Source organism: Maniola hyperantus, chromosome 17, assembly GCF_902806685.2.
Source record: "Maniola hyperantus chromosome 17, iAphHyp1.2, whole genome shotgun sequence".
In the NCBI taxonomy this organism is placed as follows: domain Eukaryota; kingdom Metazoa; phylum Arthropoda; class Insecta; order Lepidoptera; family Nymphalidae; genus Maniola; species Maniola hyperantus.
In genome coordinates this window covers 8,473,485-8,501,193 of record NC_048552.1, presented here as the reverse complement: position 1 = coordinate 8,501,193, position 27,709 = coordinate 8,473,485, and the positions used below count along the sequence as shown (strand labels likewise).

At 37.1% G+C, this 27,709-nt stretch overlaps 3 protein-coding genes across 7 annotated transcripts in view; 1 reads left to right on the top strand and 2 right to left on the bottom strand.

The window, feature by feature from the left end:
• Positions 1-27,709, bottom strand: part of LOC117990120 (uncharacterized) — a 147,619-nt gene that overhangs the window by 2,325 nt on the left and 117,585 nt on the right. The gene's annotated exons all lie outside the window — the stretch shown is intronic.
• On the top strand, positions 80-15,221 carry rump (heterogeneous nuclear ribonucleoprotein rumpelstiltskin). Of its 4 annotated transcripts, XM_069504296.1 has the most exons (15): positions 81-267; positions 397-582; positions 1,941-2,103; positions 3,315-3,399; positions 3,948-4,065; positions 5,539-5,685; positions 5,822-6,163; positions 7,396-7,621; positions 8,776-8,918; positions 9,368-9,503; positions 10,670-10,743; positions 12,391-14,206; positions 14,608-14,745; positions 14,914-15,009; positions 15,122-15,221. In XM_069504296.1, the coding sequence occupies exons 2-11, from the start codon at positions 400-402 to the stop codon at positions 10,723-10,725; spliced, it is 1,599 nt and encodes a 532-aa protein (XP_069360397.1). In that variant the 5' UTR covers positions 81-267; positions 397-399; the 3' UTR covers positions 10,726-10,743; positions 12,391-14,206; positions 14,608-14,745; positions 14,914-15,009; positions 15,122-15,221. The 4 variants fall into 4 exon arrangements, with proteins under 4 accessions (XP_069360399.1, XP_069360397.1, XP_069360398.1 ...); XM_069504298.1 differs by having other exon boundaries at positions 80-267; positions 8,794-8,918; positions 12,391-14,745; XM_069504297.1 differs by lacking the exon at positions 12,391-14,206.
• Positions 15,092-27,709, bottom strand: LOC117990256 (sodium channel protein Nach-like). The gene is made up of 9 exons (XM_069504390.1): positions 27,632-27,709; positions 27,028-27,146; positions 26,386-26,497; positions 25,386-25,558; positions 24,698-24,812; positions 23,058-23,209; positions 16,878-17,002; positions 16,033-16,326; positions 15,092-15,612 (listed from the first exon to the last, which is right to left on the bottom strand). Exons 1-9 carry the CDS (start codon positions 27,707-27,709, stop codon positions 15,488-15,490), a joined length of 1,293 nt encoding a protein of 430 aa, XP_069360491.1. The 3' UTR covers positions 15,092-15,487.

Sequence of the window (27,709 nt, the reverse complement as noted above, 5' to 3'; positions counted from 1 at the left end):
GATTATCTACTATATTACTAGTTCCAGTCCGTCTCCAGTATTACCTACCATAGATTAATGAGTATTACTTTACTCTATGGTCGTCTCGCGCCATTTTGTTTTATTGAAATTATGAAAGATTGTCTGAATTTGTATTACAATTCAAAAACCAAACAGAAACTGTGAAATATCGAAGATTGTGTCGCTTTATTTACCAAATTTTGACTAAATAATTGCTTTCCTATAATATACTTTAGTGTACCGTGTAATTGAAACGAGCATAACAAGGTAGGTAATCGTACCGGTATGGTTCTTCATGTTCGTGAAATGCTCTCTGGGTGCTTTTTGTGCTTGTGATAAGCTATTCAAGGTTCGAAAGGTTTTCGTTGAAAAAATATTTGTTTGTTTTATTATTAGATAATGGATAACCAAAGAGAGAAGGAAAGGGACCGTTCCAGGCGTGGAGACAGACCATCCAGGTTTTCTGACGCCACGCGAGACCGCTCTGGGGATCGCGATAGATCAGAAGGAAAGCGATTATTTGTCTCAAACATACCGTATGAGTTTCGTTGGGCTGAATTGAAGGACTTGTTCAAAGATAAGGTAGATACACCTACTTTTTTTTGATATTTCAAAGCGTACCTATCTGCAATCAGCAATCAGTCATTGAATGAACTTTTATCAGATTGTTATGAGTGCATTTAGGGTCGAGAGAATGTCACTCCATCGAGAAACTCTTCTCATAATGTTTCGCTGGCTTTAGTGTGCACAAGACTAAGAAAGTTCTTCTATTGTGGTTCTTTTCAGCCTAATGCCAGATTATTTGCATAGATTTCAAGTCTGGGCTTGTGACACCTACTTATTAGGACAATCCATTGGTCTGCTTGTTGACTTATTATTGATGACTTGTGACCTTAAGCAGCTTCCTCCGCCGCTGCCTGCTGGGAATTTAAAAAAATCATGCTTTATTCTCTTGTGTACCTTATAAAGGACCCTCTGCAATATTTCAGCATTCTAAGTCCTAAGGTTTGGGCTGGGTAGTAGATGAGTGAGTGGGTCTGGACTTTTGTTTTTATCTATTTAGATTGAGTACTTTCTAGTTACCTAGGTACTACAACTTTTTTTAGCCCAATCAATCAATTTTTGTTTCCTGTACATTGTAGAGAATGTATCTGAAGTTTAACAATAATGTAACAGGCATATTACAGTCTCACTATGAACCTGTTATAAAATTGTAGTAGTTGCTAATAAATACAGCACGCGTGCTGTGTATTACAATCTCTGGTATTTATCTATTATAAAATTTGTAGTCATTTGCAGTACTAAAACCACAGGGTTGGGGTATACATAACAAGTTAAAGGAAGTTGTACTTATAACATTGTGATAGTTGTTGTCATTTACCGAATTTATGGCGTTCTTGCTGAGATACGAGATCTAGATAATAATGAGACAGTACCAGCCAATTCAAGGTCTTTGCGATTGTAACACTGTGGCTTGATTGAAGTAAAATGACAGCTACATTGTGACAATTGCTAACACCTCTGATTGGTTGACGCTTGCTCACAATTGGCTACAATGCATTGTTGCAACAAAAAAACCATATATTTTAATGTATAAAACGGGTACATACCATGATTAATTTTTGTTTTATTTGTCGATATTTCAACCCAATTAGCGCACGGGTCGTGGTCACGACGGGACTGCGGTGCTGCGAGAGACGAATTTCAAGCTGTCAAGGGCAGTAGCGAACTACCCTCTTTCTTGTTCTTTTCGCTGGAGCTTCACGTTAAACCACGAAATAAGCTTAAAATCATTAAGAAAACCATAAATTCAGCCAATCACAACAATTGCGATTGTAATAATAATTGCAGCAGATTTTTGGGAATCAACCTACGGGTGCTAGGCATACTTGATCTATTTAGATGCAGTTCAAAAGAATAATTATACTAATCAATTTCAGGTAGGCGATGTGGCTTATGTTGAATTATTTAATGATGAAAATGGAAAGCCAAGAGGATGTGGTGTTGTTGAATTTACAAACTCAGAAGCTATGAAGAAAGCTCTATTTGTCATGCATAGATATGAACTTAATGGCAGGAAACTTGTTTTAAAAGAAGAAACTGGTAAGTGCTTCCTGTAATCTACTTCTACACTATAACTAAAGTCTCCTCAGAGCCTCAATAGCTCAACCGGTAAGGGAGTGGACTGAAAACCGAAAGGTCGACGGTTCAAACCCTGCCCGTTGCACTATTGTCGTACCTACTCCTAGCACAAGCCTGACGCTTAGTTGGAGAGAATAGGGGAATATTAGTCATTTAACGTGGCTAATATTCTTAAAAAAAAAAAGTTATTCTAGACTAGCTGATGAATGCGACTTCGTCCGTGTGGATGATTTTTTTTAAATATCCTGTGGGAACTCATTGATTGTCCAGGATAAAAAGTAGCCTATGTCACTCTCCAGATCTTTATCTATACCCATACAAATCAAGTCAATCCGTTGCACCGTTGTGACATGATTGAAGGGCAAACCAACAAACCAACAAACAAACAAACTTTCGCATTCATAATAAGGGTACTGATAGCTGGAAAAATTTCGTTCTCACAGGCTATCTGTGAATGGTCCATCCTAGTCATAACATGTTGATAATAATAATTATGTACATCATAATGGGCTGATGACAATAATATTTTAAGAAGGTGAGATGAGATGCTGGGTTCAATTAATTTTCACGCCATGCTTGGCAGGATATGTGATTACCTAAAAAAGTTAGCCCATGGACAGTACTCTCACAAGGAGCATTGTGCCTTAAATTTTTTATTTATTTATTAAAGCTAAAATAAAAACATAATTTCTCAATAAGTTTCATGATGGTTTTAGGATTAAAAAATCTGACAATGAGGCTGATTCTCTTGTACACAATCTCTAAACTAAACTAAATTAACAGGTCTAAATCTAGTGCTACCCTTTTCCGCAAGCAACATTATAATAGGGATAGCAATAGATTTAGACGTGTCATTTTAGTTTAGTTTAGAGATTGTGTACAAGAGAATTGGCCCCACTGACTGTTTTATTAAGCCTATAAAGACCCTTTTTTACTTTCTAGCTGAACCTAACCTCATAATATTGACATTTTTTATGGTTAATATTTCTGAAATGCGGAAACCGTTTTCGTTAGTTTTTTCTACAAATATTCTGATGATACAAAAATCTTGCAGACAGTACATTTGTTCATACTTGAATGGGCATTGTCTTTTTAAGACCCCATGTAAATAATATACATGTACCATATCCAAGCAAAATAAATAAATGATTATGTTTGATTTGTTTATTCAGGTAATGAAAGGAACAGATTGAATAATCCCCGGCAAGGAGGAGGGGCTGGTGGTGGAGGGAGGAACATGAGGGATGACAAAGATGGGTATGATTTCATAGTTCTCTTCTTGATAGTACAACTTCTGTAAAGTTCTGCTTTCTGTTTTCATTGTAATCCATGTCATTGCATTGATTTAGAGATGCAAATCCACACACACGTAAGAACTTCACTGCAACAATCAAGAATTATTTTGGTTTTTCATATCATGCTTAGTATGAGATTTTACATTTCGATAGAATTTGTGCATCAAACACTTCAGTGTCAAAAAAAACCCGGCCAAGTGCGAGTTAGACTCGCGCACTGAGGGTCCCGTACTGCAGTCGTATTTTATCGACATTTTGCACGATAAATCAAAAACTATTATATTAGGTTTTTAAAAATCCTGTGGGAACTCTTTGATTTCCCGGTTTAAAAAGTAAGCCTAAATCACATCATCCCATGCAAAAAATCACATCGATCCGTTGCTCCGTTGTGACGTGTTTGAAGGAAAAACCAACAAACAAACACGCTTTCGTATTTATAATATGGGTAGTGATTTAAGGTGTTACAACTGTTAATTTACTTATTAATAGTAACAATAATTTAATATGTAGATGGGGAGTAAACAAACCAAGAGAATCCGAAAACTACAACACATATGGATTAAGTCTACAGTTTTTGGAGTCTATAAATGTGCAACCACCTTTAGTTAAGAAAGTATTTGTTGCAAATGTAAGTACTAAGTAACGTATTTAAAAAACAATAGGCAGCTCTTTCTTCTTTCTTCCATCTATGCAGGTTTCCACACTTAAATCTCTATTGTGCATTTAGTGACCCCCACTCCAACCATCCAAGCTCTCTCCAGAAGCAAATAAACTATAAAAGCTGATATTTGCTTGGTGGCATGTGCATCCTAATCATCATCATCAACAAAGATCATACCAGAACACTGAATCCCATGGAAACTCTTTGATTTTCCAGGATTAAAAGTAGCCTGTATCCCTGATGTAAGCTATCTCTACAAAATTTCATCAAAATAAGCCCCCAAAGGCAAAACTTGTGCTTGTTAACTCTCTGTTGCTCCCCCTTATAGATTATGCGGACATTTGCTACACTGACCTTACAGAAGAGCTACTGAACAAACTCGATCGTCTACTCAATCTATGCATTCGGTATATATTTGGTTTGCGTAAGTTCGATCACATCTCAAAATTCCGTTCCGAACTAGGGTGGCTCAATATTCGGTATCGCCGGAATGCGCACGTTCTTGCCTGTCTCTATGGCATTCTCAATGACCCATGCTCTCCTATATACCTGAAAGAACGTTTTAAACCCTTTGGCTCCTTAGGTCGCGTTCAGCGTTCCTCAAATATAGATATTCTTGCTTACCCGAAACACAACTCGGCGCTATATTCAGATTCCTTTACTGTTACAGCAATTAGGCTATGGAACGCCCTTCCTCAGCAGGTACGACAAGCTCCGTCTCTTAACGTTTTCAAGACTCGTGTATATAAACACTATCTAAACTGTCAGAACCCTTCTATGTAATTACACATTATTAAATATATTATCCTACAATTAAAACATCAATATTACTCATAATATTATTGTTGTATATTTATTATTCATCTATCACTATATTATATATTAATATATGTATATATATTATGTATTATATATGTACCTGTGTATATCTTTATCTATATATTATTATTAAGGCATTTCTGTGCCTATTAATATACATATTACTTATATTATAATTATTATCTTACAACTTACGTACACCTTAAACCCAGTTTTCACTAGCCCTTAAATCCTCTTCAACCTAGTTGCCTGGTAGAGATCGCTTCACAGCGATAAGGCCGCTGATTGTATGTTCTTCTTTTACATATTTCTTTTTGTGTCTTTTTATTTTTATTTCTTGGTGTACAATAAAGAATATTAAACTAAACTAAAAATAGGTTAAATGAATGAGATTTTAAAAATCCCATGGGCACTTTGATTTTCTGTGTTTAAAAGTAGCCTATGCACATAAGTGTGACACACACATAGACTCTATGATCTCTGTACCCAAGTTCATCAAAATCGGTTATACAGATATGCTGTAAAAAGGTTACATACATATTTACATTTTCGGATGTAATATTAGTATGGATTGATGAAGTGACAAATATGAGGTAAAACTAAAAAGAAGCATGTTTTCAGCTTGACTACAAAGCAGATCGCACTAAAATAAAGGAGGTTTTCAAAATGGCGGGCAAAGTGCGCAATATTGACTTGGCTGTGGACAAAGACGGCAACAGCAGAGGATTTGCTGTTATAGAATATGACCATCCTGTTGAAGCAGTACAGGTAAAGATTTCCTTAAACTATTAATGACTTCTTGTTTTATATTAATCCAGTTAAAGCAAGGTGAAAATGTTGTATCATCATGGACTTCCACAAAGTAACTCCCTCTGCTATACTATAAAGAACTTTTCTTTTTCAGGCAATATCAATGTTTGACAAGCAAATTCTATTTGAACGCAGAATGACGGTCCGTATGGACAGAGGTACTACAGATAAGGGTGAATTACGATTGCCCGAAGGTCTTAAAGGCATCGGCATAGGGTTGGGGCCAAATGGTGAACCGTCGAGGGATGTGGCCAGGAATTTACCCCAGAATTCAACTTCCAATACTTTGAACTTAGGGTCGGCCGGGTCGTCAATAGGCGCGGGAGTTTTGGGCGCAGTGCCCACAGGTGGTGTTGGGTTGAACGGGCTGGGCTCTGGATTATCTGCCAATACACTCACTACGAATGCAGCGCTTAGCAGCAGTTTAGGATTGCAGGTAAAACATTATTTAGTGTACCTTTCATCATTCATGTGATAATTTTGTGATATTGTCACCCACCCTTGTGTTATAAAAATGAAATATGATTATTAAAAAACCGGCCAGACTCGCGCACCGAGGGTTCCATACTTGGGTATTTTTTTTCGACATTTTGCACGATAAATCAACTATTAGACATAAAAATAAAAATAAATCTGATTTAGAATGTATAGGTAAAGCGCTTTTCTTGGTATAGTTATCTTATTTTGAAAATTGACGATACTTTGTTATTAGTTCATTTCACGCATTTTTAAATTCAGTTTTCAGATTTATTCCTTTACTTACTTTACTCTACAAGTAAAGGATTACTTGTGCTATAAGACTTACCTACCAGCCAAATTTCATGACTCTAGGTCAACGGGAAGTACCTTATATGTTTTCTTGACAGACTCGACAGACGGGCAGACAGGCAGACAGACAACAAAGTGATCCTATAAGGAGTACTTTTCCTTTTGAGGTATGGAACCTTAACAATGGTTTATTTTTAGTTATTATGTTGCAAGTGTGCATAATTTTTTTTATGGAGTCGCATATTAGAGCGGCGACAGTAATTTACTATGATTACAATAAATAATAAAAAATAAAAAAAATAAAGCTGCGTTCACACCAAACGTATTGTTAGCCATCAATCACCTGTAAAGTAGGCTCATTGTGAGCGATGGTCAATTCTCATCAAAAAAACCGGCCAAGTGCGAGTCAGGCTCGCTCACCGAGGGTTCCGTAGTACAGTCGCATTTTTTCGACATTTTGCACGATAAATCAAAAACTATGATTCATAAAAATAAATAAAAATCTGTTTTAGAATCCACAGGTGAAGCCCTTTCATATGATACCCCACTTGATATAGCTATCTTCCTTCGAAAATTGAAAATACTAATTATTAGTTCATGACCACAATTTAAATATTTTTGTGTGATGTAACCACAAATTCGTGGTTTTCAGATATTTCCCCGAATGTCTGCTATAAGACCTACCTACCAAATTTCATGATTCTAGGTCAACGGGAAGTCAGACAGACAGACAGACAACAAAGTGATCCTATAAGGGTTCCGTTTTTCCTTTTGAGGTACGGAACCCTAAAAACCACTATTATTTCATTGTTTAAAATTATAATTTTTCTTGGCATTCTCCACTGATTTTTTACAATAAGTTTGTAATAATGGCAGTTAAAATTGAAGCATACTTTCCAGGCCTTGGGACTTACTGGTCTAGGAGCTCTCCAGAACCAACTGTTACAGCAAGGCCTGACTGCAAACGATCTGGCTACAGTACTGTCACAGGCCCAAGTGGCCAACACCAATGCATTGGGTCTCAACACTGGAGATGGCATGGGGAACGTCCTCGGGAACAATAGCCTCAGCAACAGTGTCTTAGGAGTAGGACCCAATACTTCTTTGAGCAGTGGTCCACTTTCAGGTACAATACTTGTATCCATTTTCAGTTGAACTTAACTTAATATTGTTACTTGACCTTCATGTCAAGAGTGAATAGGCATCTTCTAGGCAAGCGTGCTCCATCTTAGGCTGCATCGTCACTTGCCACCAGTCCCCCAATTGTGTAAGAATAACCATTTCATGGCTATCGCAATCGTCAAGAAATTATGCCTTTTGATTGGTTGATTCGCTGTTTACATTTTTTCACAGCCAATCAAAGGGCAGAATTCTTGACGATTGCGATAGCCATGAAATGGTTATTCTTACACAATTGGGGGGCAGGTCTGATTGCAGCCAAGCGCTAGTCTATAAATTAAAAAAAAAAACGGCGCATATGCCAAATGCGTCTTTTAGAAGCTTTTTATTTGAAAATGTATTTAATGTTTTAAAACATTTATGCATTTAACGCATATAAAATGCTGTATGCTGTTTACCATTATGTTTACTTGTCAGTTAGTATCACATGATTTAGGCAAAAAAATATGTAACTAGGCGAAAATTGCATAATGGCGCGGCCATTCGAGTTCCCGCTTGTCGTAGATAGGATACTTAACAGTCAGTACATGTAAAAAAAAGTTAACAAAAATGCTTTTTGGAAACATTAAGAATAAGATTTATATTCAAAAAACTTGATACTGATACTAAAACCACTAATGTCGTTTAGGTCACTAGGCGAGTAGTTACAGTACCAATTAAAATTATTATATACCCAATGCACGATAAAGCATAGAAATATTTCATACGCTCCATTATGCCTACTGTAATAAAATCTCTACCACTGCTTGATGCATGCTACACTGGCGGCGCTTATACTCTACCGCAATCGTCTTCACTTCGATTGTAAAAGTCGGTTGAAGTTACATGTTTAACATACTGTTTGTGGCCTCTGAATGAAAATTGTTAGAAATGCGGTTTCTATGCTTTGAAATTCACTGGTTATACGAACCACTATTTTTTGAAATGAATTCAATATGCCGGGTGTCAAATGTGTTTTTTTTACTTTTTAGTTGGCAGTCGTGTTTTTAATATTTTTTAATAATGACTAATTTTTATTATATTTTCCTGAAAACTGATGTTTTCGAAGTACCTAAATAAGTAATGTGATTTTTAGTTGACCGTTTAGTTGATTTAACGCAGGTGCTAATCGTCAACTAGGTGGCGCCTCGGTGTCGGGGCAAGGCTTCGGCCGTGACTCGGTACAGGGCTTCGGTCGCGACTCGGGGCAGCAGCAAAACAACAACAGGGACAAGCAGACCACTGATATGGTTGTGATCACCAATGTAAGCACTTTTACATACATACATCTTTTTTTGGGTTTCATATCTCCGATAAAAAAGAAACCCTTTATAGAATCACTAAGTTGTCTGTCTGTCTGTCGTGTATGTTAGGATCCATGAATCAAAACCAATAGGGCACTTCCCGTTGACCTAGAACAAGCAAGTCAGCAGGCAGCAATGTCTTATAGCACAAGTAAAGGGAAAAATCTGAAAACCTTGAATTTGTGGTTCATCATCATCATCATGATCAACCCATTACCAGCCCCCTACTGAGCACGGGTCTCCTCTCAGAGCGAGAAGGGCTTAGGCCATAGTCTGCCGCGCTGGCCCGATGCCGATTGGCAGACATTGTGGTGATATCACAAACAAATTGACCTGTTATTTCTTGTACGATAGTACGGAACCCTTCGTGTACGAGTCCGACTCGAACTTACCGGTTTTTTTAATTCCAGCTTCCACAGACTGTTACTTGGCAATTAATTCGCGAAAAGTTCAGCGAATGTGGCGATGTAAAATTCGCTGAAATGACCGCGCCAGACACTGCCATCGTGAGGTTCCATAAAGAGTGGGATGCCGAGAGAGCAGTCAGTATCCTTTTTAAACCAGATTGAGTCATATATATTTTTTTAAATAAAAATAGTAAGAAAAAGACCAGGCGGGTCACCTAATGGTAAGTGATGAACATTTGTAGCACCAGAGGAACCGCAAATGCGTTGGCCCGCCTTTTAGTAATTTGTTCATTTGCCCCTTAAATAACCCCTTGTTTAAATCTAGTGGTAACACCGCCGAACGGAGTTGGTTGTACAGCTTGCATTTAATTTTATTTATTGACTAGCTTACGCCCGCGACTCCGTCCGCGTGGACTACACAAATTTCAAAGCTCTATTTCACACCCTCGGGGGTTGAATTTTCAAAAATCCTTTCTTCGCCGATGCCTACGTTATAATAGCTATCTGCATGCCATATTTCAGCCCGATCCGTCCAGTCGTTTGAGTCAGTCACCTTTTCCTTTTATATATTTAGATTAATTCTAAGCTCGGTTGGCAAAATGGCAGCCATTTTATCATGTGTGCAGTAAATAAGTTTAATGAAAAAAGCTTTTTTAATGTATTAAAAAGGCCGCGATTACACCTGTAAGTTTTACTCACGTAAGTACTTACGTGATTAATTGTCAATTTTAAAGAATATCAGCCAAGTTAATTGCTGGCTCATATTCTCCTTTCCCTCCAAATAAGCGTAAAGCTTGTGCTAGGAGTAGGTACGACAATAGTGCAACAGGTGGGATTTAAACCGGCGACCTTTCTCTTAACTCGACGACGACGGCGACTCCTTTAACCGTTGAGCTGTCGAGGCTCAAATAATTGACAACAAAGGAGATGTTTCAAATTTCAAAGTCCAAACACGACTACCTCTATATCATTAGGCAGTCCAGTGACCACCTTTAATCTCTCATCACTAAATCTCAAGTAAAAGCAGTACTCACGAAAATCAAATGTAACTCAATCGGACTGAATGATGGAAACTGAAAAATCTATTACTGATTTCGACTGAATGGCAACCTTCGAACAAGTGAAATTAATAAAAAGGTTTAAAAAATAAAGCCCAAGGGGTAGGCTACAAAACAAAATTTATATTAACATCAAATAAACTCGTCATGGTAATTAATTAGATAATTCAATGTACTCGTATTCGCAAAATACATAGAACTAAAATGCTTTATTATTGTACAATATTGTCCTTAGCAAATTGTTCAGAAATGTTTGACAGGACGCGTATTGATGGCAGGACAATAGATGTCCGTTTCTTTTAGAAGAAGCTTGCAGTAAAGGTATGTTTTCAAAGTATTAAACTATTTTTTTATTTTAATATTATTTAATAATAATAAATTTAAATGTATGCGTGCAAAATAATATGAGACCAGCGTGGTATGGTATGCCGTATGTCGCTTAGTGTGTCTAACTTTCCGTCCTCTACACTTCGAACCCACTCGCATGCGCGCATAGTACAGGGAGCAATGGATAATTCGATCGTTTTGATAATTACATCTTTATCATACACATAATATCGTGTGTGCAACACAAGTGGCAGATGTGTTGCAGTCCCTTCCGTGGTTTGCCTCATACTTGGCAATTTAAACCATAAATATTAACGTACATAAAGTTGACTTTTCATTACTACCAAAAATTGCCGCTGTGTTTTTACTGGGCTCCACTCTGTATTCATATCCTAAGCGCAGTCGGTCCCCTCCCGCATCTTTCAGACAGTGGGAATTAGACCAGACGCCCAGTTATCATATCATTAGCACATTAATTATTTGGGCACTGTACAGTGACATCACCCGACTAAAGTCTCAAGTTATCGTGCACGCGTAGTATGTTAAAATACATATTAACATTTGTCGAAATCGTGAGACTCGTGTTTTCATTTTGTGGAAATGCGGCGAAGATTCCGTCATTTCGTTGAGCAGAAGGCCACCGCTACATAGTTTCACAATCATTGAGCTTGTTGATTTTAATTAAGGTTTGGATTGTGTCCTGCGGAGTCGGCATTTTTTTATATGTATTTTAAGTTGTACCTATTCAATTCCGTAAAAAATCATTGAGTTTTCGAGATGGGTTTTCTTTGGTCTGTACTGGACTCGTCGTGTTAAAAGGGTATCACAACGTTATGATAAAGGGTAGTTGTTATAAAACGGTTGGTTTTTGTCTTGAACTATGTAAGGGCTTGGATGATATATTTTATAGAGAATATTTAACTCCTTTAAATATCGTTTTTCTGTATTGCTATAATTGCTTATTTTCCTTTGAAGAAAAATATAATTAAATAGGCATTTCATCCTGAAGTAGTGGAAAAATAATATGGAAAACAATACTTAAATGAGCATATTTTGTTGGAGTAATTCCTTACCGGTTTTGACTACATATTCCTTTGTCTAATGAGTTTGGAAGAAGTTTTGTTCAGTCTTGGGTTGTTATCAAGCTACTATTTCCTTAATTACTCTAGTTTTCAAAAAATATGTCTAGTAAATAAGAAAGGACATAGCTCGGTTATTCATATCATGTGATAAGACTAAATATCTTCAGTGCAAGATCAACGACTTTAGCGTAAGAGTCGTGATCTGTTATACGAAACTGTCATGTTGCCAAGCGATCGATACTGTCAATGTGACAGTTTCGCTTTTTATGATGCTTCAGCAGCAATACTTTATGCCCGATTATATCGAAGGGGCGAAAAATTATAAGAAGACAGCTAGCCTAAAGGACTAAAGTTGTTTACACGGAATTTGGCGGCAGTGCCTACTGTAACGACAATATAATAATGTAATGGTGGTCACAATATCTTAGGAGTTTTGCTGCTAATATGAATTCATCTAGTATTTGCATGCTAATTGTTCTTATCTCAAGCCTTCTTTCATAGGGTGATTAAAATTATTGCCGTGAACAGGGGGGTATAATAAATTGTTTTGTATTTTCAGGAATGTATTGAAGTTGAGGTCTGTCGGTCGAAAACTGCTTGTGATCGTCTCGTTCATCTGCTGCGTAATACTTTTCTCTTTCCATCGATTTACTCGAAGTTTGACAAACTCTTTTATTTAGGTTAGATTAGTGTAAGTCATATTTTTGTGTACTCGAAAAGGTCGATGAATATTTGAAAAAGCAAGATTTAAGGAATATTTTGGACGTTTACCATCTACCATTTTTTATCACACGTTGGTAATTTAACTTGAATAGCTTTTTAAAACTAACCATTTGAATGTTGCTTTCGACCCTAATGAATTAATAACTTAAATTGTATTTAGTTTATATTTGGAGATACAGAAGCGTTGTAAATGTGTCTCTTATGTTTGACTTTAGGTCGGTGTAGAAATCAAGTTTTCATAGATTCGATTTCAATAAACTGATGTATGACAATGGCGAATTATTATTGATTCTATTTTAATTTCACTTTTAACAGAATAGACGAAATTTTGCCATCGCAATGTTTTTAAAAATTATATTTGTATTGGTCCTTGATTAATTAAAATCAGATTTTGGTCGTTCAAAATTCATTGTTTCCTTGTGTTTTTTACTATAGTCGAGCGTCAAGTGTAAACATTTCTTTTAGTTCTCGATATTTCCACAACTCTTTACAAAACTTCTTGTGACATTATCTCGCTTAACCGTTATTCCTGGACAGTGCCTGCCCACAATCATGTATAATGAAGGTAATTTTGTTAGTTACCTCTCGTTTTTACATTTTCACGACGAAAACATTGGTAAAATTGGTTTTTGACAATCACATACTACTGTTTTGTGTTGAAACCAAAAATGGCTATTTCAAGAGACAAAATGAAAATGTCTTTTAAAATAGAAGGATAAGGAAATAATATATTGCTCATACTGTTTTACACATTTTTTCAAGAAAAGGTTGAACGAATAGGAGACGAAGGAATATCAAGATATTAAAATCGTTAGTTTTCGTTTCACGACTATAGTAACCATTCCTCTTTGTAAGGTGTGAGAAAAGAATATGACTAAAATGGATAGACCCTGTTACAAAGTTTATCAGAGATGGCACGTCAAAATACGTCTGGACAAATTTTCTGCTCGACAATCTATCAGGTTTTCGTTTGTATCCCCATTGTACCAATGAAATTATTGGTGAACAACGTTGAAGAGTTTTCCAGCGCTGACCAACTGGTAATGCTGCTAGCAAAGCTAGAATGGTGATATGAATCCACGGAGCTTACTTAAGCGTATTGAAAGTATGTTGTTTTGTAGTTGATGTTTTCATATACAGTAATATTCTACCAATTGTGATCTAATTCAGATATGGCATTCTTTAGACGACTGTATTTAATGTTAATTAATTTTTGGTTTTCTCGTTTATGTGGTAATTGTTTTAATCTTCATCAATAACCTCACCATTGCCATGAAAATCACTGTCTATACTGCAAACCACGACATCACAATCACCATTATTTTATCGTTCAAAATTGGTTGAAAAAGTTGAGTGTATTCCTGTATATGAAAAACGTTAAATATTTAAGCTATAAGTACGCTGAAAAGATTTTTGATAAACAATAAAATTAGAAGGCATCATAATGTCACATTCGATTTCTAATATACAAGCTTGTGAGATGTATTACATATTCTAATATATTTGTATGGGTTGAGTATCATGGAAATTGCAAAATGAATGTCGGTCGTGGATCAAGTTTCACCGTTGTCTATCTCGGCATTTTGGAACTCGTGAAAAGGAATACTTTACTCAAAAGGCTTCATTGTCAACTCATAAATTTTGTTTGAATGGTAAGTTTTCAAGTCATCGAATTTGGAGTTTTATTTCTTGTCTGTCTGGGCATGCATGGTGCTACATTTATAGATTCAAAAATTGGCTAAAGATTTCGGATGCAGACCTTGGTGAAGATGAATAATATCATTAGATGGGTACACTTTTCTTGCCTCAAGCATCATCTGATCTTTGGATGGATTGGTCTGCGATTTCTCGTATTCCTTCTGATACTTGATATGGTTGATATATGATTGAGCGAGATAACGACAGCGAACATCTTGGAAATTTTGGGAGTCTTTGGGTGCTGACTTGTTCTGAAAAGGCGGATTGCTTTGTTATTGGGCTCTTGTAATAAATATAAAAGGTTTAGTAATATTTATATAGTAGCAAATGTTTGGCTATGTGTTCTGATTTTCAGGTACCTATAATAGAGATCATTAAAATAATACAAAGGAAAAATAAGGACGAATACTAAGCACCAGGTTCTAACTAAAAAAATAGGTAGCTGGCTATACTATAAACACCTGGCTGGAAAAGGATTTCAAGAAGTCATGTGGTAAAGTTGCTTAAATTCCTAATTTTATAAGAAACCAAAATAGTAATAATTAAAGCGATGATTATAAAATCATGATAATGTTGAAAACTAACTACAATACCAAGCTATATTAAAGTATATGGTAGATAACATTGTATTACTGGTATAATATAGTAACTTCTATTTTAGATGTAGTGCGCCGGATATTTTGGGAAGGGAGCCGAAAGAGTTGAACACGTCGTTTGCGTCGTGGAAAAGAATTTAGCAATAAAACATGGGATTTAGGTAACATATTAAATCTATATATATAAAAGCGAAATACCACTGACTGACTGACTGACTGACTGACTGACTGACGTTAGAGACGTGAAAAGTTAATATTTTACTCTTGTTTCAGGTATTATAACACCGAAGACGCTGGAGTGAAATATTTCGTTGTACCTACATACCTAAATAAAAATTGTAATAATCGAAATAAAACACAATTTTTAAAATTACATTTTATTTCATTTTAAGCATCAGGTGCTAAATAATCGTAACAGTAGATAAAGCTGCAAACAAAGTAGTAAATCTTTAATTATTAATTAATAGTTTATTTCAAATAACTTAAGTTTACAGTAGCTGTAGGAGGTTGGAGCCTTCTTTTAGGAGTAGGCGAACTACTCCTGTGTCAGAAGACACCGCTCTTCCTTAACAATATTATCATCAGCGATATCAAGCAAACGTGTGTGAGTTAGTAAGTGTATGGATAGATATATGTATCTTAATAAATTGATTTGAATGCTTTTAATGGAAAATATAGAATACACTTCACTACTTCTAATATGAATTCTACTAAAGAAATTAGTGAGCTACCAATGCACAGATTCATTACACCGCCACTCCTTACTGAAACAAATCAGGAAATTATTTGTATAGTGCATTGTGAAAGGTCTCGCCATGTTTGCTCAAGTATACGTCACATGTCATGTCCAAAGTACGATTTTAGTCCTTACTGCAGTTACGCACTCATCCGATCCGAGTCCGTGAAAATACGTTCCTTTTTGTTTTGTATGGTAGCTTATGACACAATATGTCGTAGATAATCGCTGGTGTTCGCAGGGATGACGTATAGAACTCGGATGACGGAAGTGCAGTGAGTAATCGCCCTTAATCTACGGGTAAACCCTGTGGGGTAAACCGCACTTTTGAGATGATAGTTGACACAGAGCAAATATGGCGGGTAATTTCTCATGCATTGTAACTTGTAAGTAATATTCAAAACTTAAGTTCTTAGAGCCATTACGCACGGTCGACTAATGTACTCACACACAATATCATAAAAGCTGAAGATGACATCTCGTACTACACGGACCTTTGGAAACGACGTGATTTTGATTTTTAATTTATTCAGTCCTTTTCCCGGTAAAAAGTCTTCGTTGTCTTTATAATACAGATCGAGCTCGCAGCTGTTTAGGCAACCACAATCTCGGGATATCTTCGGGAGGTTCTTGGCATTGCAAAACTTTTTGTAAGTTTCTTCTGAGGTTTTCAAAGTAATTATCTCTCGTCTATGTTTCAGAACGCATTTCAGCTCTGATATATAACATACTCGTTCATTATCTAGAACAAAAATAAAATTGTTATAGGTTACCTACGTTACATGTAAACTTCTTTCGTCTTGGCCGGAAAGCACTTATAAAAGAACCCAATCAGAAGAATTACCATACCAATTTCGAGTTTCTACCAAACACCTCAATATTTCCGACGGGGATTTCACTCTTGGGCCACTGCAGAAAAAGTGCCAGTAGAAAATGATTTATTTTAATAAGTTTTACACAGATCTATAGATTTTGTTGTTTTTAGGGTTCCGTACCGTGTCTGTCTGTCAAGAAACCTACAGGGTACTTCCCGTTCAATTCTAGGTCAACGGGAAGTACCGTATAGGTATTTTTGACAGACGGACAGACAGACAACGAAGTGATCCTTTAAGGGCTCCCTTTTTCTTTTTGAGGTACGGAACGCTAATAAAAGCAACTGAGGTCTAAAAGAAAGTCTTGCTTTGAAGATACCTATTCACTCTTGCCTTGAAGGTATTTATTTAGGCCGATGAGATTACGTTATATAGAAAGGCCACTGTTGCATTTGTTGTGTTACTCGTACATATTACTTACTCAAAGGTTTATAGAAGTGGGGAATACAGCCACATATCCTCAGTATCATTTTGATTCTACACTCCAATATGCAATGGTTGAATGAATAGACTGGGTATCGCTTGCTTATTGGTTCATGAGTGAATCTGAAATAGTTCAGGGTAGGTACTTTAGTTACTGTTTTTTTTCTTTATAGATGTCTAATAGAATAATGAAATAGAATAGGAAATCGAATAGAAAAAATGAAGAAGCTTTGATGAGATAAAACGTCAATCTTGTCCTACCTTGATTTGCTTTTACTCTGATGCTAAATTGCAACTTTCTAGTAATAATAGTCTGAGCTAAGTCGCGGATGGACGGACAGACAGACTGGCATGGCGAAACTATAAGGGTTTCTCGTTTATACGGAACCCTAATCAGCATTCATAAATTTAGTTCATACGTGTGTCTCATATTTAGTTCATAGTGTTTCTCTTAGATTGTGATTGGGAATTGTGTGGAGGGTATTTCACAATTACTTGGGAGTCCTTTTTACTCATTAAATGCTTCATCATCATCATCATCATCAACCACGGTCTTGCGCCGCCTGAATCCAGTCAGGCTCCCTGTGACTCGTCTGATGTCGTCTGTCCACCTAGAGTAGCTCTTAAATGCTTAAACTGGCCTAATTCCTAAATGAATTAAATCAATAATAATCAATCACTAGTGGAAATCACATAGGTACCTATAAGATAGCTTCAGCTTTGTTTAAGCTTAGCTTTCAAACACGAATCTGTTGACGTTGCTAAATGGAGTGGTTAGATAGCAAATAGCGCTATGCTGATTTAATCAAGACCATTTGACCTCAACGCTCGATATGCAATCTTGTAGATTTCGCTTGCTTTAATTTTATAGTATACTAGCTGATGCCCGCGACTTCGTACGCGTGGAATTAGATTTTTTAAAATCCCGTGGGAACTCTTTGATTTTCCGGGATAAAAAGTAGCCTGTGTCACTCTCCAGGTCGTCACCGTTGCGACGTGATTGAAGGACAAACCAATAAACCAACATACAAACACACTCGCATTTATAATGTTAGAAATCATGTTATAAATATTAAAATTTGTAGAGTTAAATACTATGGCCATAATTAATAGAGCGCATTAAATATAATATGAAGGAAACATTTGATTGAATGTAGAATATTGCAACCTAAACCTTATGTGATTCATTCAATCAAATGTTGTTGACAATACACATCCCTAAATTGCATATCTATTTAAAGTAACTTACTTACTAAGTTTGCTAATCGTTAAAATTACTACAATTATTTATCAAAGTAGTATTACATATATTTGTTTGTTAACATAATAATGACTTTAATTAAGATAGGTTGAAAACGAATCTTAAGGAATGAACGAAGGTAACTTCACGTCATTTCGATTAATGTCTGAGTTCATTCATGATAAACGATATAAAAAGCCGGGTGGCCGAATAGGCAAGTAGTTCTGTAATGAAAACCGACATATAAACTTGTGAAATCGTCTTCGAGTTATTTTTCCTTCGTGGGCTACTTACATCAGAAGCAGGGATCGATCGGCTGAACGCAGGTAATAAGTGATTTATTTTATTGTGTGAATAAGTCTAAAGCGATTTGAAAATTGAGATGTTTTTTTTTTGTGTTTTAAATCTGTTCATTAATATCCATTTATGGAGTTAATTATGGAAGTACCCACCACCTTCAAAAGATAATTTACGAAAAGGATAAAGGAACAAAATGAAACTTTGCTGAGATAGGAGTGATTTTTTTAATCTACCCGTATTTCATCGAGTTCCATGTTTTGATCTTTCCGTGTTACTAACGTCTCTAACCGATCTACGTAGCTAACCGATTTTCAAACTATAAATAATTAAGTATGTTAAAATCTAACGCAATAACATCTATTTCTAAGTAATGTGTGTTTTTCATCTACCCGCATTACATTGATTTACATGATCAAAATGTTTATTTGTCTTTTTTTTTCTTTCGTTCTTTCATATCGAGGACGACGATGTGCCGCAAGCCTCAGCCTGGAAGTGCGGCCAGAGACGCAGTCGCCGGTGTGGCCGGAGTACAGCCGGGAACACGGCTGGCAACGCGGCCAGAAGCGCGGCCTCCACGCCGCGATGCGACTGGGAGCGCAGCCGGCAGGACAGCTGGGCGGTGCGGCCGCCGGTGCAGCCGGGAGCGCAAACGTCGGCGCGGCCAGAAGCGCGGTCGCTGGTGCGGCCTGGAGCGCGACCGTTGACGCGGCCGCTGGCACGGCCAGGAGCGCGGCCGGGAGCACGGCCGTCGGCGCGGCCAGAAGTGCGGCCGCCGGCGCGGCCGGGAGCTCGGCCGCCGGTGCAGCTGAGAGCGCGGCCGTCGGTGCGGCCGGGAGCGCGGCCGTCGAATGCGGCTGGGAGCGCGGCCGGGAGCACGGCCGTTGGCGCAGCTGGGAGTGCGGCCGGGAGCGCGGCCGTCGATGCGGCTGGGAGCGCGGCCGGGAGCACGGCCGTTGGCGCAGCCGGGAGTGCGGCTGGGAGCGCGGCCGTCGGTGCGGCCGTCGGCGCGGCTGGGAGCGCGGCCGCCGGTGCAGCTGGGAGCGCGGCCGGGAGCACAGCCGTTGGCGCAGCCGGGAGTGCGGCCGGGAGCGCAGCCGTCGGTGCGGCCGTCGGCGCGGCTGGGAGCGCGGCCGGGAGCGCCGCCGTCGGTACGGCCGGGAGTGCGGCCGTCGGCGTGGCTGGGTGCGCGGCCGTTGGCGCGGCCGGGATCGCGGCCGTTGGTGTGGCCGTCGGCGCGGCTGGAAGTGCAGCCGCCGGTGCGGCTGGGGACGTGACCGTCGGCGCGGCTGAGAGCGCGGCCGTCGGCGCGGCTGAGAGCGCGGCCGTCGGCGCGGCTGAGAGCGCGGCCGTCGGCGCGGCTGAGAGCGCGGCCGTCGGCGCGGCTGAGAGCGCGGCCGTCGGCGCGGCTGAGAGCGCGGCCGTCGGCGCGGCTGAGAGCGAGGCCGTCGGCGCGGCTGAGAGCGCGGCCGAGAGCTCGGCCGCCGCGGTGCGGCTGGGAGTCCAACCAGAGCAACCGAGGGAAGCAGAAAAGTCTGCTAATTCAAATGGTGATAATTATGCATCGATGTAAACATGTTAATATGAATTATATAGATTTCATGAGGCTCATGAGTTTTGTAGATTTATCAATGATCAATCTCCAAAACTGCATTATGATGAAAATAAAACAATCTCTAAATTTGATTCAACAACAAAAGTTAATGAGTGCACTAAATAACATACCACTTTTGCATTCCCGACTCAGATCATGTTAAAAAAAAAATAGTACATGGTAATTACAATCGATTAATCGCAAAACCTTAAGGGCTTGTGTGGATCTTGTAGATTTGCTTGGGTTTTCGAAAGACATGGGTAGGGACTAGGGAACATAACAGTGGAAGTACCCATAACCCAATGCATAGACTCAGAACTCTCACTCGATGATATTTTATGACACACGATAATTTGTTTTAGTTTAGTTGAGTCTCAGAGAACAATATTATTTAAAGCATTGTCTTTTTTTAAAGATTTTGATGAAGGGATTAATAAATTAGAGAAATCTTTCACTTATTGGATTATGCCATATTAACTTTAAATGAAAAAAAAATGACATTTCTATTTATTTTGATATATAAATATAAGTAATCTATGAAAAAATCTTGAACTAGTACACTCATTAACCAAATTCAATGAATCAATTAATAATAGTACAGATAGTGAAGAGAATAAATAATTATAATAATATCAACATTATTATCATTATTAAATGTAGTATCTCTAACGGAAAAATCAAGGGATCAAAGGATATTCCAAGCATAAAGTTAAGGGGATGTCAAAATGAACTTCCAGGCATGAACCGAGGGCATGTCCGAAGAAGTTCCAGGCATTAAATTAAGGGCGTGTCTGAAGGAACTTCCAGCATGAAATGAGGGTATGTCTGAAGAAGTTCTAGACACGAAATTAAGGGCATGTCTGAAGAAAATTTCAGGCATAGAATTAAGGGCGTGTCTGAAAGAACTTCCAGCATAAAATGAGGGTATGACTGCAGAAGTTCTAGACACGAAATTAAGGGCATGTCTAAAGAAAATTTCAGGCATAGAATTAGGGATGCTTAAAGAAAATGTTAAGCATTATTTGAAAATTGAATGATATGAGTAGCAGGGAGCTGCTGGATTCAGGTGGCACAAGACTATGGAAGTTCCTACGAGAGATTTAAAAAAATAAAAAATGTATACAAGATAGATAGATAGAATTAGTAAATATGTATGAGAATTTTATTTTCTCTGTGATTTTATTTAAATCAGTGTAATTTTAATTAATGCTTCAGATTATGATAAATTAAATTATTGATTGGTTATTTTTTTTGCGACACAAGTTCTCAAGTTCTAATTATGTTTCGTTACTCAAATACTAAAGTTATTACTTCATTCATGTATCAATCCATTCTCATTAATTGATTATTGTAATTCTGATTTAATTGTTACAGTTTCACGATTATTTTAATCCTGCTTTAAATGTATAAAATAATATTAAGGAAGCTAAAAATCTTGAGTAAGATTAAGATGAATTAAAATCTTAGTAATATTAGTTAAATAGATCTTAAATAATCTCAAAGATTTTATATTTAGTTCAGTTAGTTGGTAATAAAACATTTAGCTGGTATAATAAGCTTCCAGAAGACATATTGGTGGTGTCTATCAACAATGTTCAAAGTCTTCATAAAACGGAAACTTATTAAAAAAAAAATCTATTACTATAATACCTAAAGTACTATTTGAATGATAAGAAAGCTTGGTTGGGAATGAGTTGCTTAACAGCTTTGTGTTAGTTCTAGGTGATTTTGTAAAGTGGTGATAATAAAAAGAATACCCGGCTGAGTTTGTTGTGGGCTCTTCTCTTCTCTTTTTTTTTGTTTTAAGTACGTATTAATTATCACCACTATATCATTTTACCAATTCTGGATAAAAAATTTGAGTTTGAGTTTGAGGTAGTCAGGGTGTAGTCTCATGAAAGCAAAAGCACAGTGGACATAAGTACATTATGTGTAATGTGTAAAATAGAAGGAAATTCTAGTTAAATTTTAAATTCTTTACCACGCTCTTCTCACTTAATACAAAGGTGCTAAAATAATGTCAATTATAGTTAATTATCTACTTATGCAATTAAAAGTTTGAGGACAAACTATGATTATCAGAATGGCCGAAATGTTAGAAATCATGTTATAAATATTAAAATTTGTAGAGTTAAATACTATGGCCATAATTAATAGAGCGCATTAAATATAATATGAAGGAAACATTTGATTGAATGTAGAATATTGCAACCTAAACCTTATGTGATTCATTCAATCAAATGTTGTTGACAATACACATCCCTAAATTGCATATCTATTTAAAGTAACTTACTTACTAAGTTTGCTAATCGTTAAAATTACTACAATTATTTATCAAAGTAGTATTACATATATTTGTTTGTTAACATAATAATGACTTTAATTAAGATAGGTTGAAAACGAATCTTAAGGAATGAACGAAGGTAACTTCACGTCATTTCGATTAATGTCTGAGTTCATTCATGATAAACGATATAAAAAGCCGTGTGGCCGAATAGGCAAGTAGTTCTGTAATGAAAACCGACAAATAAACTTGTGAAATCGTCTTCGAGTTATTTTTCCTTCGTGGGCTACTTACAATAATAAGGGTACTGACTAGCTGACCCGCCCCGGCTTCGCTCGGGTGGAATTTAGAAAGTCGACGCAGGGGTTGAACTTCCAAATAGGACCAGTAGTTTAAGGCTGTGCGTTGATATATTATGAGTCAGTCAGTCAGTCAGTTAAGGACTTTGAATTTTATAGACAAATCTAGTGGGATTCCGCTACAATGTAATTAATCTATTACTCTTGAAATGGAGGCATCATCTGCGCGGACAAGACACGTTAGAAAGTTTCGCTTGATTTGTCTCTAGCACCAGCAATAAAACTTGCACAAGTCTTGTCAATCAATGTCAATGAATGTCATGCCTATGTTTTTTTGCAAGTTTTGGTTGCTAAACTGCTAAAACTAAGTTTAAATTGAGTTGCTGTGAGTGTCAATGTATGTGAGAGCTAAACTTGCAAGTTTTATTGCTAGTAGACACGTCTTGGCTTAAAAACAATCTGACCGGCATTTACGTAATCGAAGTGATTTGTTACGCAATTCTTCTGATATTCTGGTGCTCCACACTGACAAACCGAAGGATATGAAACCTTCTACGTCGAAGATGAACGAGGATCCAGTCGTCATCGTGACTTCATCGGGACCATGGATAAACACCTGAAAATATAAACCTGCTGCAATAAAAGGTGGGTGGATTCATTTTATTAAACGACTTCCAAAAAGGAGGTGGTTCTCAATTCGACCCGTTCCGGTGGCGTTCAAATACTGCTAAAATTGAGTCGTTTCTGATCATAACGGTATAATCACAATGTACCTACAGTACGCGGCAGAAAGTAATGTACATCGGCCTTTAGAATGACATTTCGGCTTTGTAGAGCGTTGTCTCTGTCACTCATACATATATGACGTTTTGTCGGTCTCAAAGACACAGACAATGCTCTATTAATCCGCTATCTCCTTCCAAAGATCGATCTACATTACCTTCTGCCGCGTACTGTACCAGTTATTACCTACATACATAGATTATATACTATCATACATAGGTACACTGTACCTATGTATGATACATAGGTACATACATACATACATACATAGGTACACTGTACCTATGTAGGTAATAAATAGTTTCAGAAGTCAGAACTCAGAAGCCTTTATACTTTATACTTATAGGTCCTCACTCCTGCAGAATTTTGTTCCGTGCGCGTGCAGTTTAAACTTAATAGCTGTCAGCTGTATGACTATTAATGACAATTTAGATCGCTGTTTCCAAAATATGGTCAGCGATATCAAAAAATTATATGTGAGATTTCCTCACGATGTTTGCGGAACGTAAACATTTGAATTCCTATATACTTCGCTAAGTAATAAAACTGGACCGCGCTGTAATTGTCGTGTGGCGCCATCTAGTCTAGTTACATAAAAATAAACCAGTATAAAGATAACTATACAACATTGGTCTTTTTTTAAGGTTAAATACAATTATCATTAACGAACGCATCGTATTTTTTATTACAGAGTTCAATACTCAAAACCCGAAACAAAATATTACCTTTAATAATAGGTAATTAATTCTGTACCAAACTAGAACATTATCAAACCCTAAGTAGATGGTCCAGAATTTACCTCAGCCATTTGGACTCTACCTTGAAAGAGAAGAAAGTAAAAAATAACTTTGGTTTCTACACGGTTATGTAGGTATGTTGAAGACGGACGAGCCTCACGATTATGCTCTCTCCCGACTTCATACATACATACACGTGTAGAAACAAAAGTTATTTTTTACTTTGTAGTGGTTTTAGAAGTCGGTTTTTTAATATTTTTTTTGGATTCAAAACACTGGCGCAAAGCACAAGCAAAGTGACGCGCATACTAAATACTTAGGTAGGTACGTGCCTAGACTGAACTTTATCCCTAATAAGTACTAAAAGACGAACTAATATGCGCGACGCAGGATATTTGTCTGTACATAATGATATATGTAATATATTATGTACTTACATACTGGATTTTAAAATATTTTATTTTGTAGAAAAACGCATCGCTGTGCTACTGTACCTATGTCAATATGCTTTGAAGTTTTATATTATACACTGTCTAACACATAAGTATATCAATAATAATAATCTATTTAACATAGTTACCAACCTTATAAACGGACTCATAATTTGTTATCAAAGTAAAGAAGTCTGCTTCAAATATAGAGAGTTCAATATTTTTCTTTACGTAAGTTTCGGCTGCAATAGCAGCGCTATTCCAATTGCTAGAAATTGAAAGATATTTATTATATTGGGTATCGAATTTGAATTTGATCATATAATAAAATTATATAGAAAGTGGTCCTAGAGCGTGGTTGATAAAATAGAGGAAACAAAAGAGGAAGTGGTTGATAAACTGAAAGTTTCTAAAGTGGGGTTTCTCCTGTCCTGTGTATGTTTAGGTAAAACATCGGGTCCGCTAGCGGCTAGAGCGTTCGTTAGTTGCCATAATCAAGCAAGTAGAAAACCACCATATAGTTATAAGTATACTTTCAGCTTTTAGACCTCATTAAATGTTTTAAAGCTTCATCTACGGGCTCGGGCCAAGGATTCAAGGTTCTAATCAAGTGTAAGGTAGATCCAGACTGAATACATAGTAGGTATATTAAGTAATTGGCATTAAGTATGTTAAGTATATGAAGTACTTTGTTAGTGGGAATATTATCTACAAAGTCTAGAATGGGCGTACAGACATTGCTGGACAACGTCATAATCGGTTGGAACCGGTAAAAAGAATAAAATATATACCTAATAAACTCTTAACATCTCAGCCGTGGCCAAGTATTTTTTTTACTTACTGAGGGTTGTCGAATATAGCAACATTGGAATTAATTACGTGGCACATTCCCATCTCGGTCATGGCGGCATTCACAGAGATTGCTACGTTGACCTTACTGGCCAGCCAATTTTCTTCGAAATTCCGGAATAGCGAAGCCGCCGCTTTCGCGTAATCTTTTGGATCGATTAACAGCTAGTCAAATCAAAAACATTGATTAACAAAAATCTTTACAAAAAATTAACCATCATAACATATCGCCCGCTGCCATCATATTTAGAGTACTTAGGCAAGCAAGCTTACAAGCTTTTGACTGACAAATATTTTTTAAAGTAGCTAGACCCAGTTTTTAGTGATCAGTCTTGCTCTCGCTAGGTTGCGAGGATAGGGATGACGTGGAATGAAATCTAAATATAAGTATAAAAGGATTGACTGACTGACTGATCTATCAACGCACAGCTCAAACTACTGGAAGGATCGGGCTGAAATTTGGCATGCAGATATGACGTAGGCATCCGCTTCGAAAGGATGTTTGAAAGTTCAACCCCTAAGGGGGTGAAATAGGGGTTTTAAATTTGTGTAGTCCACGCGGACGAAGTCGCGGGCATAAGGGAGGGTAATCCCAAGACCGCTCGGAATAGCTCAATTACAGTAAACACCCCCTGCCAATAGGTAAAATTTTAACGAGACTTCAACGAGACTTATTTAAAGATTATCCCGAAAAAAAAGAGGATAAAACTTTTAAAAAATTAAGTTTGGGTGGAAAACATTACATGTGAATAACCATATTATTATGAGCTTAATAAACGGTAGTTATTTGGAAATACAGAGAGGCACTTTATATTTTGTATGTACTTAGATACTTAGATATCTTCAAGTCAAGAGTGATTGTGTAGACATCTTCTAGGCAAGCGTACTCCATTTTAGGCTGTATCACCACTTGCCAACAGGTCTGATTGCAGCCAAGCGCTAGTCTATAAATTAAAAAAGGTATGGATAGGTTAACTTTCATAGATACTTACCTGTAATTCATTTGGAGGATCTAAATCTAAAAAATCCAAAGTATCCAAAGCGGCTTGAGCTATCGCCCATACATAACCTTTCACATTTAATTCTGTTTTTTTGCTGGTATCGCTAGCAATAAAAATAAATTTTTTATTGTTTTTTTGTTTTGACTAAGTAGGTAAATTAGAACATATTTCTTGGACCATTTCATGCACTCTACGTGGTGGCAGCTACGGTTCTGAACTCTGAACACACTGATGAAGAAACTCATTCCTTCTACATCTACAATACGCTGATGTCGGTCGTGTGTACGAGTAGGTAGGTACATGTTGCATTATACTTACGTATATGCACATATTATACTTGGCACTAAATTCCGACGCTGGGATCGCTATTCAGTGAATAACAGATACCTTTAGAATGTGGGACTGGGGGAATTATGACTCCAATCTAAGCTATACCTACCCATAAAAAAACTGTTCAAGTGCGAGTCAGACTCGCGCACCGAGGGTTCCGTACTACAGTCGTATTTTTTCGACATTTTGCATGATAAATTAAAAATAAAATAATGCATAAAAATAAATAAAAAACTGATTTAGTCATGGTTTTAAGCAAGTCGGCGATGTTTCGGGAGAGTTAAGGCTTGCATTGTAACTTACTTGATCAATTTCCCCAATTTTATAGCATCAGGTTTGTAAAGTGGACAGAGTGTTATAGCGGGGTAAGAAATATTCCAATCAAAATAGTTCCTTTCTACACTTATAACAGTCGGCGCAGCCTGAAGATAGAGAAACCGTAATTACAATCAAAGTTCGAACATCCATATTTAGGTAACACAACACAAAACACAATCTTGTAGGTAGGTAAAGCTAAAACTTACGACAAATCTTAAATATTGTAGCGTTAGTAATGCAATCATTATAGTAAAACAAACAACGATATTAACAATCCAAAAAGCCCTGAAAATAATAAATTTTAATTTATAATAATGATACCTACACTTATTTATGAACATTGAAATGATCAACACAAACTCTTATCAAGGGATAGAATAAGTTTACTTAACTTGAATTTGTTCGATTGTAAGATCTACACATGAAAAGAATTACTTAATAGTTTTACTTACTTTTCTAAATAATGTAAGCGATTTTTTACTATGTAGGGCAGGCCATGCGTCGTTGAACTTTTTAACACGCTTTGTAAATACCTAGCAAGTTTGAGTCTTAACGAGCTACTATTATCGCACTTTCTTTTAAAGCTCACCTTCTTATTCTTTAGTTTTTTAATGGATGTTGTTCTCTTATTTTCTGTGCCATGGTATTTACTTCGTAAGAAGCGCAT